This window comes from Saccopteryx bilineata, chromosome 6, assembly GCF_036850765.1.
Source record: "Saccopteryx bilineata isolate mSacBil1 chromosome 6, mSacBil1_pri_phased_curated, whole genome shotgun sequence".
In the NCBI taxonomy this organism is placed as follows: Eukaryota; Metazoa; Chordata; class Mammalia; order Chiroptera; family Emballonuridae; genus Saccopteryx; species Saccopteryx bilineata.
In genome coordinates this window covers 203,010,605-203,026,951 of record NC_089495.1, presented here as the reverse complement: position 1 = coordinate 203,026,951, position 16,347 = coordinate 203,010,605, and the positions used below count along the sequence as shown (strand labels likewise).

Here is a 16,347-nt window from a genome sequence, read left to right as displayed (position 1 = left end):
AGGTATCAGACACAGGGCAAAGGAACAAGCAGAATTTCCAGGAGAACGGTGTCGGGTGTGGAGGAACAGTTGTGAAGAGAGCAGGGGTAGCCCTGGGGTTTGGAGAGCAGCCCTGAAAACAAGGCCCAGCCAGAGGGAGCAACAAACAACTGCAAAGATGCCTGTAACCTCTTGGTTTGCACTGCTATGTATCCAGCCTATAGTATTTATGGAATATTTGTCATAAACATGTCATAAGCATTGAGTTTTTTTGTTACATCTGAGATTTCTTGTTTGAGTGGGATATAAATTCATAAAAGTGATATATCTGTTTTGTGGGAACTGAGCATAGCCCTGGCTTGAGGAAGTTACTTCCTGAGCCTGTCTGGATGTTTAAATGTAAGAGTTTATTCATATCATTTCTTAAAATAGATGCATTATATGAACTGCTCTTTGGACCCTGTCATTTTTCTTTTAAGGGTAATTAATATTTGTAATATTCTGCTGGCCCAATTTTTGTCAGGTTGTTAAAGTTTTACAAATTAAAAACCAAACAACCTATTTATTGTAGCTTAGTTGATAATACTGTCTTTCAAAGATGAAGATGATCTTATTAACCACTGTGGAGGGACACAAAATGAGCAATTTTTCCAGGTATTTTTAAGTTTCTACTGAGAATGAATTTCCAAAGTTAACTACGTACCATATGTTCTTCTGCAGCCACTGGTTTTCATTTCCAAGGTAGCAAATTAGCTGTTATGTGTACCTTTTGGCTGTTAAATCCAAACTTACCAAAAAACAGAACAGGTGAAGTACCTAACCTCTGGCCATGTCCATAGTTACTCTGCAAGGGAGAGAAGCAACTGTACAAGTCAATGGTAGAATCATTTAAAGAAAATTAATATGGCCTGACCAGGCAGTGGCACAGTGGATGGAGCGTCAGCCTGGGACACTGAGGACCCAGGTTCAAAACTCCAAGGTCACTGGCTTGAGCACAAGCTCATCTGGCTGGAGCGCAGGATCACCAGTTTTAGTGTGGGATCATAGACATGACCCCAAGGTCGCTGGCTTGAGCAAGGGGTCAATCACTCTGCTATAGCCCCCAGTCAAGGCACATATGAGAAAGCAATCAAGGAATAGCTAAGGTGCCGCAATGATAAGTGGATGCTTCTCATCTCTCTCCTTTCCTGCCTGTTTCTGTCTGTCCCTCTCTGTCTCTGTCTCTTTCTCTCTCAAAAAAAAAAAAAAAAAGGCAGATAAAAAATCCTAGTATGTATAAAGTATATAAATACATAGATATGTATAATATATAAAATGCTATGAAATGTTAATGGTTTCTGCATGTGTGGTGTTGGTTAGTCCACAAACACCATTCTGTGTCAAGGGGAATTTAAGTTAACATATAATGAAGAAGAGTGCAGATCTGGGAGTGGTAGAATGAGGTTCAATAACTGCTTTTACCCATTCTTTTACTTTATTGTTTTGTAGATAATGAGCTTCAGTCCCCAAGATCTTCGAAGACGTTTGTGGGTGATTTTTCCAGGAGAAGAAGGTTTAGATTATGGAGGTGTAGCAAGGTAGTGATAATATGAATACTCAGAACTTAGTTCCTTTCCTCCAAAGGTATCATTACACTTTGCTTGCAAGTATTATTTTCTCAATCTTATATTTCAGGAAAATGAAATGTAGGAAATTATTGTACCCTTATTCTGCAGCTATAAAGTTTCAACAACAGGTAACTCAGGTACTGCCAGTTGGTTTCACCTCACCCTTTTAACTCTCAGGATAACCCTGTGAGGTCGAATTTTTCAAGTAGTAATGAGGTTAGAGACTCACCTGAGTCACGTAACGAACTTGTTGAGCCTGGATGCAAGCTCTGCATCATAACCAAAGCCAGTGTTCCAGCTACCACCCAGTGTCTGTTCCACAGAGCACACCGGCCCTGTAGTGAGCGGGTCACTTTCCCCGTCAGATTTCTGGAATAGATAGCAGTCACTCAGTTCCCAGCTGAGATTAATATATCTGTTTTGAGAATATAGAAGGCTGTATCCAATAGGAGTTGAAATCTTTAAATCTTTTTTAAAAACTGATTTTAGAAAAGGAAAGAGAAACATTGATTTGTTGTTCCACATATTTATGCATATTATTGTTTGATGCTTGTATGCATCTGGACTAGGGATCGAGCCCACTACCTTGGAGTATTGGGATGATGCTCTAACCAACTGAGCTACCCGGCCAGGGCTGAATCTGCTTTTTTTTTTTTTTTTTTTTTTGTATTTTTCTGAAGTTGGAAACTGGGAGGCAGTCAGACAGACTCCCGCATGCACCTGACCAGGATCCACCCGGCATGCCCACCAGGGGGCGATGCTCTGCCCATCTGGGGTGTTGCTCTGTTGCATCAGAGCCATTCTAGAGCCTGAGACAGAGGCCATAGAGCCACCCCCAGCACCCGGGCCAACTTTGCTCCAATGGAACCCTGGCTGCAGGAGGGGAAGAGAGAGACAGAGAGGAAGGGGGGGGGTGGAGAAGCAGATGGGCGCTTCTCCTGTGTGCCCTGGCCGGGAATCGAACCCAGGACTCTTGCACGCCAGGCCGATGCTCTACCACTGAGCCAACCGGCCAGGGCTGAATCTGCTTTCTTAATAGTGGAGCTTCCAGTCAAATCCTAGAAGGCAGCCTGAAGCAAGAAATTGCTTTGCTTATTTCATAATAATATATCATGTCAAGTTAAAAATTTGCGTAGCAGTGGCAGTGTAGAAAGGCAAGGACTTTGGAGTCAGGACTGAATTTGAATCTTTATCCTGCACTCACTAGTATGACCTAGGGCAAATATTTTTGTCTGTAAAATGACCTAGTGTGCTCACTAGCTGGCGGCTACATTTTAGTAGGTTTTTATTTATATTGTGTTTCAGAGTTCCCATTTCAAAATGTGTGATGGACCCACAGATAATAATAAATATGAATAGAAACATTTAATTTTGTATAGGTTAAAGATAATTTAGAAGGAGAGCAATCACTTATTCTTAATTAGAAAATCAACTAGCATTAAAATATAAGCAGCATTACTAGCAGAGGCCCTGGACTAACAGGAAAAGAATCTCAGACCCAAGAAGATAATTACATGTATCGTCCCAGACTATTCTAGCAGACCCACCTGCATTACATAACTAGTACCTATAATTTTGTTAATATTGGTTGGTATTTTCACAGCATTTGAATTAAGGTTTCTTAGAGCATTTTTCTAATGACTGAGTGGCTTGAATTAAGTTTTGTCATCTCTGAAATTGGGTTGTTTTTCATATTTGTCTAGGATTTAGAGCAGTGGTACCGGATGAGGGTCACTGTGGTACTTAGTAATAGGTGGAGTAACACTGGACTTGTTTTAGCAACTGATCACGAGTCAGTTAGTGAAGTTTAAACTTATTTTATTGATTCTAAGATGGACATTTTCATATTCAACATTACCATCTCTGAAATTGGGATGTGTATCATAATTATATAGTTAGAAAGAAGCTTTAGTGGTTCATCAAATAATGGTAGAATGGCAACTTTAAAGTTGATGGTGTCTTAGATTCTCTGAAATATAGTAATAAGCAGTGTGTAAATATCATCTCTGTAAAATAGGTGTCAGTTTGAACAGAAGCAGTAACATCAACATGGTAATTAGGAAACTGTCACCACTGAGGAGTGTAGATTTCTAACTTTGTAGCACTGCCCTTTGATTTTTTGGCATGGTTACTACATGATTTTTTCACCCAACATTTTCTTTTCATTTCAGAGAATGGTTCTTTCTTTTGTCACATGAAGTGTTGAACCCAATGTATTGCCTGTTTGAATATGCAGGGAAGGATAACTACTGCTTGCAGATAAACCCCGCTTCTTATATCAATCCAGATCACCTGAAATATTTTCGTTTTATTGGCAGGTTTATCGCGATGGTAAGTATAGCTGGAAAACTGGGTTTATTCCGCAAATTAATCAGCAACACAAAAGCGTTGTTCCTTTAACATTCTCATTTGAAATGTTCTTATCACTGAGACATTTTTGAAATTGGGTTTTTATATTTGCCCTTTTTCTAGAAATGTATCATAATGGATCGTATATCAAGGAAGCCTTTTGTTTTAATGAAGAACTCATCTAGCATTCTGAAATACAATGAATATTATGAAATTATCTTAAATGGTATTTTTTTTTCTTGCATAGGCTCTGTTTCATGGGAAATTCATAGACACAGGTTTTTCTTTGCCATTCTACAAACGTATCTTGAACAAACCAGTAGGACTCAAGGATTTAGAATCTATTGATCCAGAATTTTACAATTCTCTCATCTGGGTTAAGTGAGTTTGTTTCCATTTATTTTATAAAAATATAGTCTGTATGCTCTCATTAATAGTGTTGATATCTAAATTGTATTGGTTTACTGAATTTAAATTGTCTGCATTAAACCTGTCTGATAAATTTTATAGAAATATACCCAAGATCTTAGGCAAAAATATTATGACTTTAGAACATAATGTTTTAGTTTTAGTGTTTTTGGTTTGTTTGTTTGTTTGTTTGTTTGTTTGTTGAGAGAGAGAAACAGAGAAACATTGATTTGTTATTCTACCCAAACATGCCTTCATTGGTTGATCCTTGTATGTGCCCTGACTGGGGATCAAACCTGCAGCCTTGTGTTATTGAAGTAACTAACCAACTGAGCTACCTGGCTAAGGCAGTCTTCTTTTTCTTTTGATGTAATTCTTTAAGAACATAGTCCTTTAGTTGAAAACATTTTATATGATTGAACTAGTGTAACAGATAGCGTTCTTCATTTGTGCAGAGAAAACAACATTGAGGAATGTGGTTTGGAAATGTACTTCTCCGTCGATAAAGAAATTTTAGGGGAAATTAAGAGTCATGATTTGAAACCCAATGGTGGCAATATTCTTGTAACAGAAGAAAATAAAGAAGAATATATCAGGTAAGAGAGAATGCTCCTTTTGAGGCAGTGTAGCCTTTCTTTTGGACTACAGCATATTGATAATTGCCTAGTAATATTAGTGGACAATATATATATATTTTTTATTGTGTTTACATAGATTCTAATGTCGCCCGTGTTCCCCAGTATATCCCCCCCCCCCGTCTCCCTCCCATACCGCCCTCCCCCCTCCCCCCCCAGCATTTGCTTTTCTGCTCTTGTCCCGTCTTATCACCCTGTCATCCCCTTTCCCTCTGTCCGCTTTTCTTCTGGATCCTTTGATCCCAACTCTGTCTCTGTAGTAGACAATATTTTTTAAATAATTTTTGCCTTTTTACTAATCATTATGAGGACTGATCATCTGTTACTAAGGACATGAATAATCACTTTTTCTACCTTATAAGTGTTGCAAGAGGAACAAAGAAAGTGCTATGGGAAGTCAAAAGAGGGAGACATAATTTCATCTTGTAATCTTGGAGCAAGTAGCTGATAATATTTAAGTTGAGCCTTTTTGTTGTGTAGAAATGAGAGCACTAGTTGTGAGCAGAGAGATGGAAGTTGGAAAACACAAATCACAGGAAGAGTATCCGTGGTGTGTGAGGCGCTGTCAGACAGCTCAAGAGTTGATACCCCATTCTGCCATGTCCTGCATTTCAGAAGCCAAAGAAAATGAATCTTTAGAAGAAGATAATAAGTCATAACAACCCTTAAGGGAACACTTAGAACAGTTAGCCAAGTGGTAGTTTAGAAACCGATTACAAGAAATTAAGGACTGCATGCAGTCGACAGTCTAAATTTCATCTTCAAGAAGTCTGGCAACAAAACAATGAGAGAGGTAGGACAGATTTTTATGGAGACAAGAATGTAGAGACTTTCCTGCAGGTAATTCAAACTAAGCCTTACAAAGAACCAATGTATGGGTGTTAATAGTTTTTATACCCTTTTCCTGGTATATTTTCAACTTAACCAGAATTTTGAAGATTTATGAAGTGATAGATAAGAATCTGAGTTATACAAAACTTTCACTTTTTCTCTAAATGTGGGAATTTTAATGGTAGAAGTAGTGCTAGGTCACTCAACTACGAATTCTCTAACTACTGTGCTGTTTGACATGTTACTGAAAAGAATCTCAAATTCATAAGCAGATACTTTCATGGGAGAGACTGTAAGATAAGTAAAATTTCTAAGTAACCCGATGGTTTATAGTATATCCCCTTATGCTTTGCATTGGTTTTACTTTACTTTTAGTCTCAAGAGTTTTTCTAGCTCGTTCACATATTCTCAGCACCATTTTATGGTTTGAGTTCACATACTTGCTTCTTCTTGAGTCCCAGTTCCTGAAGATCTTGCCTGCTTTTTTACTTTTTAAATATTTTCACTCCAGCTTTCTTTTTTTTTGGGGGGGGGGTTTGTATTTTTCTGAAGCTGGAAACGGGGAGAGACAGTCAGACAGACTCCCGCATGCGCCCGACCGGGATCCACCCGGCATGCCCACCAGGGGCAACGCTCTGCCCACCAGGGGGCGATGCTCTGCCCCTCTGGGGCGTCGCTCTGCCGCGACCAGAGCCACTCTAGCGCCTGGGGCAGAGGCCAAGGAGCCATCCCCAGCGCCCGGGCCATCTTTGCTCCAATGGAGCCTTGGCTGCGGAAGGGGAAGAGAGAGACAGAGAGGAAGGAGGGGGTGGGGGTGGAGAAGCAAATGGGCGCTTCTCCTGTGTGTCCTGGCCGGGAATCGAACCCGGGTCCCCCACACGCCAGGCCGACGCTCTACCGCTGAGCCAACCGGCCAGGGCACTCCAGCTTTCTTATGATTAGTATTTGCACAGTATATCTTTCTCCAACCTTTGTATTTAATTCTTTGTCTTTGTATATAAGTTTCTTATCAGCAGCATGTTCTTGGATCTTGCTATTTTTATCCAGTCTGATAATCTTTACTTTTTAATTGCACTGTTTAGTACATTCACCTTTAATTTTGTTACTAATGATTGCACTTAAGTCTGCTACCTTGCTATTTTTTCTTGTTTTTCCAATTTTCTTCGTTCTTCCTCTTCTGCCTTCTTTTGAATAGAGTAATTTTTACTTTTTGTTATCTCTTCTGTTGATTAGCTATATCTTTGATATTTTTAATGAATACTCTAATGATAATAACAATATGAATCCTTAACATATTGCTTATAATGAATATCACACTACTACTTATACAATGCAAGAAGGTAGGGACATAATGAAGTAAGGTTGATATTATATTGAAGCTGGAATATCTATACATGGTTTTCATTATGTTCTTCTATATATGAAATTTTTCAGAATAGTAAATTTTTAAAAAAATTATTTTTGTACTCAGAATTTAAATGTAAAGTCTAAACTTCCTGATAGCTTTTTTTATATATTTATTTACCAGAATGGTAGCTGAATGGAGACTGTCTCGAGGTGTTGAAGAACAGACGCAAGCTTTCTTTGAGGGTTTTAATGAAATTCTTCCCCAGCAGTATTTGCAGTACTTTGATGCAAAGGAGTTAGAGGTAATGAGTTTTTCTTCTTTTTCCTATGGCATGCTGATAAATAATGCCTTCATTGGTCTGCTTTCACACAGTTTTCCATCTTTCTAGTGGCAATAGGATTTTTTATGCAGACAGGATGTTTTGAAGCACCCTCTGTGGTTTAAAAAGCCCATAATTTATCCGCATAGTAGTACCCAAAAAATAAAAACTATCATCTTCTCTCTCTATAGTGAATGACTTATTTACCTGAATCTGTGTATATTTGACACCATACATTGTAAACTCAACCTTCAAGAGTGTTATAGATACAACACTTTTATTTTGTGAGAGGGAGAGGGCAGGGTCGGGAGTGGGGACAGACAGGAAGGGAGAGAGATGAGAAGCATCAACTCATAGTTGTGTCACTTTAGTTGTTCATGATTGCTTTCTCGTATGTGCCCTGACTGAGGACTCCAGCCGAGCCAGTGACCCCTTGCTTAAGCCAGCGACCTTTGGGCTTAAGCCAGTGACTGTGGGGGGTCATGTCTGTTAGACCGCGCTCAAGCTGGCCACCTCTGGGTTTTGAACCTAGGTCCTCAGCATCCCAGGCCGATGCTCTATCCACTGCACCACCTACGCTGTAGATAAAACTCTTGATACACAGTTTATAAGCCAAAGCCTCCCGATTAATTTGTTTTTTGAATGTTGTTAAATATTAGTCTTTTCTTATTTATGTTTAGCATTATTATATAGATTGTACAGTTCCTTATAGAAATCACTTGTCTTTTTCATCCCCTGTAGGTTCTTTTATGCGGAATGCAAGAGATTGATTTGAATGACTGGCAAAGACATACAATCTACCGTCATTACACTAGGACAAGCAAACAAATCATGTGGTTTTGGCAGGTTTGTCTCAGTTTATATCTATTGAGAAGCACACCATAATTTTTTAGCAAGTGTTTTTACCATATCTGAAAGTAAGTTACAGAACAAAATAAATCAGTATGTTCAGGCCCCTCAGTCCATCCTATATATGCATTATAATAAATAAGTACATATCACAGCAGCATCCTTTTAAGACTAGTGCCAAGTAAGCTGCACACACCTTGTACCTTTGCCCAGAGTATATGTTAATCTAGATGATAGCATTTCCCTGCATTTAATGTAAATTCTTTAGAATTTTATATACCTGTCTGTAGTGTGGTTTTAATCATTAATACCTCATTAAGAATTATGTAATGTTCAGAAGGCAAACTTAAGAAGGAGACTTGTTTTGGAATCATAATTATGTTTCTTCAAAAAATGTCTGCTGTATAGCACTAATCATTAGGGAAGTGTAAATCAAAATCATGATGAGATACCATTTCATATGTATTAGGAAAGCTATTATTAAAAAAAAATCATTCTTGATGAGGATGTGAAGAAATTGGAACTTGCCTGCATTGATGCTGTGGAATATGACATGGTACACCATTGTGGAAAATGGTTTGGTAATTCTTCCAAAAGTTAAACATAGAATTAACATATGGTCTGGCAATTCTACTCCAAGTATACTGAAAAGAATTGAAAGCAGGGATTCAGGTACTTGTACTGCATACCTATATTCAGAACAGCATTATTCACAAAAGCCAAAAGATGGGAACAACTTAAGTGTCCATCAGCAGATGAATGGATGAACAAAATGTGGTGTATACATACAATGGAACAGTGGTAGTCAACCTGGTCCCTACCGCCCACTAGTGGGTGTTCCAGCTTTCATAGTGGGCGGTAGCAGAGCAACCAAAGTATAAATAAAAAGATAGATATTGTGTGGTGAACATAAAGCATCTATCAAATTTAAAGCAAAAGAAAAAAAAAGATAGATTTAACTATAGTAAGTTGTTTTATAAAGATTGATTCTGCCAAACTTAGCAAAAATCTGACATAAACTACTTGGTAAGTAATTATTATTATATGCTTTAACTTGCTGTAACTCTGCTTTATAAATTTTATAAAGTAAAGTTACTTCCCTACTTTATAAATCACCATTACTGTGGAACTGGTGGGCAGTTAGAAAATTTGACTATTAACAGAGATACAAAAGTGAGCGGTAGGTATAAAAAGGTTGACTACCCCTGCAATGGAATATTATCTAGCCTTAAAAAGAAAGAAAATTCTGACATAGGCTGCAATGTGGATAAACCTTGAGGATATTATGCTAAGTGAAATCAGTCAGACACAATAGGACAAACATTGTATGATTCCACTTACATGAAGTATCTAGAATAGGCAAACTCACAGAAACAAAGCATAGAGGTTACCAGGGCAGTGGGAGATAAGTTTAATACATTTGGGATAATTAAAAAGTTCTGGAAATAATGGTGATAGTTACACAACAGAGTTAATGTACTTAATGCCATTGAATTATACACTTAAAATGGTAAATACTTACGTTATATATATTGTACCACAATAAAATTTTTTTAAATTTAAATTTCTAGTACTTACTTAAATTCTTAAAAAATTCAGATGAACTGAGCTTCTGTAACACATAGGATTAGCATTTAAAAATAACTAACAGTAGTACAATAGAACAAAAATTATTCTTTACCAAAGAAATATTTGGCTAAGCCAAAATATACTTGTGCTATAGGTTAGAATGCATCCTCCAGAAACCTAAGGTTCTGAGTCAGACTTTAAATATATAGGAGTTAAAAGCCATATAATTCTGGCATCACTTAGCTATACCAAAACCTAAAGAACATTGAAAAAAGGTTATTAGAGTGTATTTAGATCAGATTTCTATGAGTTTGAGAAGCATGGAGAAGCTCCTCTGTCCACAGTGGTTGGGTACAGTCAGTATTAGTGCATCTGACACTCACTGGGAGGTCATTTAAAATTTGAAATGATTTTTTTTATTAATATGCTACATGTAACATACCTCTTTAAATGTGCTTTTAATAGTTTGTTAAAGAAATCGATAATGAGAAGAGAATGAGACTTCTACAGTTTGTTACTGGAACCTGCCGATTACCAGTTGGAGGATTTGCTGACCTCATGGGTGTGTATCTGGGATTATTTCCTATACAGAAAATTGTTCATCACACTGCCATAACATCAGTGTGTATACAACTTATCAGAAATAACAAAGATAAGTATAGCCATTTCTTTTTTTTTTATTGAGTTTTCTTTAAGAGACACAAAGCAGAAAGGTGAGAGAGAGAAAAGTGTTGTTCCACTTAGTTGTATTTCCCTGTGTGCCCTGACCAGAGATTGACCCCACGGCCTTGTCGTTTTGGGACAACACTAACTCACTGAGCTAACTGGCAGTGGCCACCATATTCTTAACAGTTAGAGTTAACCTCAATTTGTCTAAATTTTTAAATCACTTTATACTCCTGACCTCTAGACATTTTTTTTCTTGAGAGAGAGACAGAAAGACAGGAAGAGAGAGGAAAGTTATCAACTTGTAGTTGCTTTCACTTCAGTTGTGCATTGATTGCTTCTTGTATGTGCCTTGACCAGGGCTCAGTCAGTATCCCCTTGTTCAAGCCAGCAGCCATGGGCTTTTCACACCAGCGACCTTTAGGCTCAAGCTGGCAAGCTTTGGGATAGTGTGGACTATCTCTCCACTGATGAGCCAGCACTCGGGGCCGGTAACCTCAGGGCTTCGAATCAGCGACTCCGTGTTCTGGGTCAATGCTTTATCCACTTGTCCACCACTGATCAGGCATCTGTAGACATTTTAAATCCTTAGGTTAGACCCCACATTTTAACTCAGTAGGATAGCAGTGTTCTATTTGTAGGTTTGTTTGTTCATTCAGTCATTTGGCAAACATATTTGTTTCTCTTATGAGCCATGCACTCTTGGTGGCATAATATTATATAATATAATATACTATATTTGAATGACGTATTTACCACTCTCTCTGTTACACCTGGAGCTCCTTTAGATCTATCTGTAGGAGATCTATCTGTATCTTCTCTTTTTATTTCTAGTGCCTAACATAGTGCTGATCACATGGTAGTCACTGATTCAAGTGCGTTGTTTTGAAATGAATGACCGTGAGAATATTTATTTCCCAACTAAATAATAAAGTGAATCCAAGTCTTCCTTTAACACCAATATTACGTTGAGTACCGTAAGATGGAAGAGAAGTTGTGGTCTCTAAGCCTGCTTCAGGTGAAGCAGAGAGTCAGAATGAAAAGAACTAGGCAATTTTGGGTAAAGTGTGGCACCAGTTTAAACATCTTTAAAAACCAGACCAAAAGAATTTGGACTTTACTCTGAAGGTATTGGGAACTATGGAAACTTTTTGAAGAGGAAAATTTGCTGCAGCTGCATTTTAGGAAGATTTGACAGCAAGACATAGCATGCATTAAAAGATAGGGAGAGCCTGGAGACAGGAAGAAAGTATCGGGAAATGATGAGAACTTGATCTTAGGGGATAAATGGTAGAGAAGTTTCAAAGGTAGAAACACTACTTGATTAAAAGATGACATAAGAAGGAAGAATGTCAAAGGTAATATGTTATAAAATATAGAGAAGTGAAGAAGTTGTGACACGTGAAGAACATGGTTTGGAAGTTTGGGGGGAGGATAATGAGTTAGTTGCTTAGCATCTACTGAGTTTAAGGTGATTGCTGATGATTTCACTGTGTTTTAGGGAGCAATGGACCACAAAAATTCTGCATTGAGAAAGTTGGCAAAGAAAATTGGTTACCTAGAAGTCATACCTGGTAAGTAAAATTAGAAAGAGTAGAAAAACATAAACGTTTCCAGTTCTGTAGATATTAAATCCTATTAGAAATTAGAAATGAAATACATCCCCATTGTATCATATTATTTTTAACAGCTTTTTAAAGGCATTAACTTACATACTATAAAACTTACCCATTTTAATTCAATGATACTTAGATTACAAAGTAGTAACCATCACTACAATCCAGTTTTAACATATTTCCATCACCTCAAAACAATTTACCCATTTGTAGTCAGTCCCTTTCCTGTTATTTGTTTTTTGGGTTTTTTTGTATTTTTCTGAAGTTGGAAACGGGGAGACAGTCAGACAGACTTCCGCATGCGCCCGACCGGGATCCACCTGGCATGCCCACCAGGGGGCGATGCTCTGCCCATCTGGGGCGCCACTCTCTTGCGACCAGAGCCATTCATTCTAGTGCCTGAGGCAGAGGCCACAGAGGCATCCTCAGTGCCCAGGCCAACTTTGCTCCAATGGAGCCTCGGCTGCGGCTGCGGGAGGGGAAGAGAGAGGCAGAGAGGAAGGAGAGGGGGAGGGGTGGAGAAGCAGATGATTGCTTCTCCTGTGTGCCCTGACAAGGAATCAAACCTAGGATGTACATACGCCAGGCCAACACTCTATCCACTGAGCAAACTGGCCAGGGCCATAGTTTTGAACTTAGGAGGTATGCCTCTTCCAACTTTTTTTTTTTTTCTCCTGAAGCTGGAAACAGGGAGAGACAGTCAGACAGACTCCCGCATGCACCCGACCGGGATCCACCTGGCACGCCCACCAGGGGGCGATGCTCTGCCCACCAGGGGGCGATGCTCTGCTCCTCCGGGGCTTCGCTCTGTTGCGACCAGAGCCACTCCAGCGCCTGGGGCAGAGGCCAAGGAGCACATCCCCAGCGCCCGGGCCATCTTTGCTCCAATGGAGCCTCAGCTGCGGGAAGGGAAGAGAGAGACAGAGAGGAAGGAGAGGGGGAGGGGTGGAGAAGCAGATGGGCGCTTCTTCTGTGTGCCCTGGCCGGGAATCAAACCCAGGACTTCTGCACGCCAGGCCGACACTCTACCACTGAGCCAACTGGCCAGGGCCTATTCCAACTTTTTTAAGATTGTTTTGGCTATTCTGGGTCCTTTGAATTTCAATGTGAATTTTAGGGTCAGCTTGTCCATTTCAGCAGAGGTCAACTGGGATTTTGATACAAATTACTTTGAATTTGTAAATCAGTTTGGGGGAGTATTGCCATCTGAACAGTATTTTGTCTTCTGATTCATGCATATGGGATGTCTTTCCATTTATTTAGGTCTTTAATTTATTTCAACAATGTTTTATAGTTTTCCATTATAAAAGCCTTGCATTTCTCCTGTTAAATTTCTTAAGTATTTTATCCCTTTTGAAGCTATTATAAATGGAAATGTTTTTCTAATTTCATTTCAGATTGTTTATTGCTAGTATATAGAAATACAACTGATTTTTGATATTTATCTTTTACAAATTTCTTTTATTTTTGACAGAGTCAGATAGGGATAGACAGGAAGGGAGAGAGATGAGAAGCATTAATTCTTCATTGCAGTACTTGAATTGTTTATTGATTGCATTCTCATATGTGCCTTGACCGGGATGCAGGGTGGGGGGTTGGGGGCTATAGCAGAGCAAGTGACCCCTTGCTCAAGCCAGCAACCATGGCGTCATGTCTATGATCCCACGCTCAAACCAGATGAGCCCGCGCTCAAGCTGGCGACCTCGGGGTTTTGAACCTGGGTCCTCTACATTCCAGTCTGATGCTCTATCCACTGCACCACCACCTGGTCAGGCCCAACAAAGTGTTTTTAAAAAAATATATTTCTGGGCCCTGGCCGGTTGGCTCAGCGGTGGAGCGTCGGCCTGGCGTGCGGGGGACCCGGGTTCGATTCCCGGCCAGGGCACATAGGAGAAGCGCCCATTTGCTTCTCCACCCCCACCCCCTCTTTCCTCTCTGTCTCTCTCGGCCCCAGGCTCTAGAGTGGCTCTGGTCACGGCGGAGCGGTGCCCCGGAGGGGCAGAGCATCGCCCCCTGGTGGGCAGAGCGTCGCCCCTGGTGGGCGTGCCGGGTGGATCCCGGTCGGGCGCATGCGGGAGTCTGTCTGACTGTCTCTCCCCGTTTCCAGCTTCCACTGTGGTGGCGCAGTGGATAAAGTGTCGACCTGGAAATGCTGAGGTCGCCGGTTCGAAACCCTGGGCTTGCCTGGTCAAGGCACATATGGGAGTTGATGCTTCCAGCTCCTCCCCCCTTCTCTCTCTCTCTGTCTCTCTCTCCTCTCTCTCTCTCTGTCTCTCTCCTCTTTAAAAATGAAAAAATTAAAGTTAAAAAAATATATATATATTTCTTACTCTTAATGTGATATACTTGAATGCTTTTGATAAGAGACCTGTGTTCTACAAAACCTAAAATATTTACTTTCTAGCCTTTTAGAGAAAAAGTTAGCAACCACTAATCTAGATTAGGGTGGATGCTGGAGCATGAGCAGACTAACATTTTACCGAGTACTTGCCGAGCACCAGGCACTGTGCTGTATATAGGTTTGTTTCTTCTTCATCATACCCTGAGAGGTAAATATTGTTATTCCCATTTTACCAAAGAGGAAACCAAGACTTTGAAAGGTAACAGCACTTGTTCAAAGACCTAGTGACAGAACTGGATTTCAACCCAGTTTTGCCTGACTTTAAAAATGAGCATTATGCCTGACCGGGCGGTGGCGCAGTGGATAGAGCATTGGACTGGGATGTGGAGGACCCAGGTTCGAGACCCCGAGGTCGCCAGTTTGAGCGCGGGCTCATCTGGTTTGAGCAAAAGCTCACCAGCTTGGACCCAAGGTCGCTGGCTCAAGCAGGGGGTTACTCGGTCTGCTGAAGGCCCGCCGTCAAGGCACATATGAGAAGGCAATCAATGAACAATTAAGGTGTTGCAGTGCGCAATGAAAAACTAATGATTGATGCTTCTCATCTCTCCGTTCCTGTCCGTCTGTCCCTGTCTATCCCTCTCTCTGACTCTGTCTCTGTAAAAAAAAAAAAAAAAAAAAAAAAGAGCATTGTTATTTACTACACTGCTCATTTGATTCTTTGTACATTTCCTTTTCTCAAACTAACAATCCTTACTTTTAGTTTTAACCGCCTGGACCTGCCACCCTATAAGAGCTATGAGCAATTGAAGGAAAAGCTGTTATTTGCAATTGAAGAAACAGAAGGATTTGGACAAGAATAACTTCTGGGAACTTGCACCACTGAAAGACAAGAACTTATTTGCGATGTTTTTCTTCTCTGCCTGTTGCACATCTTGCTATAAAATTGGGCTGTGACTATTTAGGGAGTTATCTTGAGTGTAAGTAAATTAATGTTATTGAGATTTATCTCCCAGTGATTCTGGATTTTTACTCAACATTTCCAGAAATCAGATATGCAAATGACTAGTCAAAACGTTACTTAACATGAGATTTAACACAGCAATGCAATCTGCCTTGTCTTATTCCACTAGACTGTTCCTTAATTATGTATATGCGTATCGAAAGTTGCGCTGTTCCCTGTATATCCCAGAACAATAACAAAAACATTTTTAAACTCATATATCTGTACTCTAAAACACTGCCATCCTAAAGCAGACCTGTGAGGGAAAGGATCACCTCATCCAGAAACTGTCAGTATAAAGAGGAGATTAGGCTCTCCCCAGCCCTACATTTGTTTTTTATTCCATATGCTCCAGGAAATGTATGTCGTATGGTCCCTAAAAGTCCTAGGTATTTTTCCCCAAAGTCGAGACTCTTTGCCTTTTTTGTTGGTAGGGGGGAAAATGCTATTGCTTTGTCTTACAAAGCGAATGTCTGCCAACTACCCATTCTCTGTAAGTCTGAGCTTTGGTAATATATGGCTATGGAAATTAAGCCTTCTATAAAGACTTCCTATAGAGGTGAATTCTCATATTGAAATGTAGTTACCTGCAATATTTACTAGAGATTTATGAGATTAAATTAAGAGATAATGTAAGAGAGTAGACTCTTTGGTTCTACATAATGCTTGATGATTCATTTAGGGACCTAGAAATATTGTGTGAAAATGTATAAATATCACCCAAAAGGCTTTCTGCCCTATATTTTTAAAATACAGAATAGTTATATTTTAAGTAGCCCCGGCCCTAGTTCTATAGGGCTTGGCTATTTAATATTTTTATGGAAGAAATT

General features: G+C 39.6%; 1 protein-coding gene across 3 annotated transcripts in view; it reads left to right on the top strand.

Moving 5' to 3' along the window:
* ITCH (itchy E3 ubiquitin protein ligase) overlaps positions 1-16,347 on the top strand; it is a 103,338-nt gene extending 86,991 nt beyond the window's left edge. For all 3 annotated transcript variants that reach the window (XM_066237935.1, XM_066237936.1, XM_066237934.1), the window contains 9 exons: positions 1,468-1,556; positions 3,758-3,917; positions 4,183-4,316; positions 4,799-4,939; positions 7,338-7,458; positions 8,218-8,322; positions 10,360-10,456; positions 12,062-12,134; positions 15,278-16,347. In XM_066237935.1, coding sequence (XP_066094032.1) covers positions 1,468-1,556; positions 3,758-3,917; positions 4,183-4,316; positions 4,799-4,939; positions 7,338-7,458; positions 8,218-8,322; positions 10,360-10,456; positions 12,062-12,134; positions 15,278-15,377 — 1,020 coding nt within the window. In that variant the 3' untranslated portion in view covers positions 15,378-16,347. The remainder of the gene's footprint in view (positions 1-1,467; positions 1,557-3,757; positions 3,918-4,182; positions 4,317-4,798; positions 4,940-7,337; positions 7,459-8,217; positions 8,323-10,359; positions 10,457-12,061; positions 12,135-15,277) is intronic.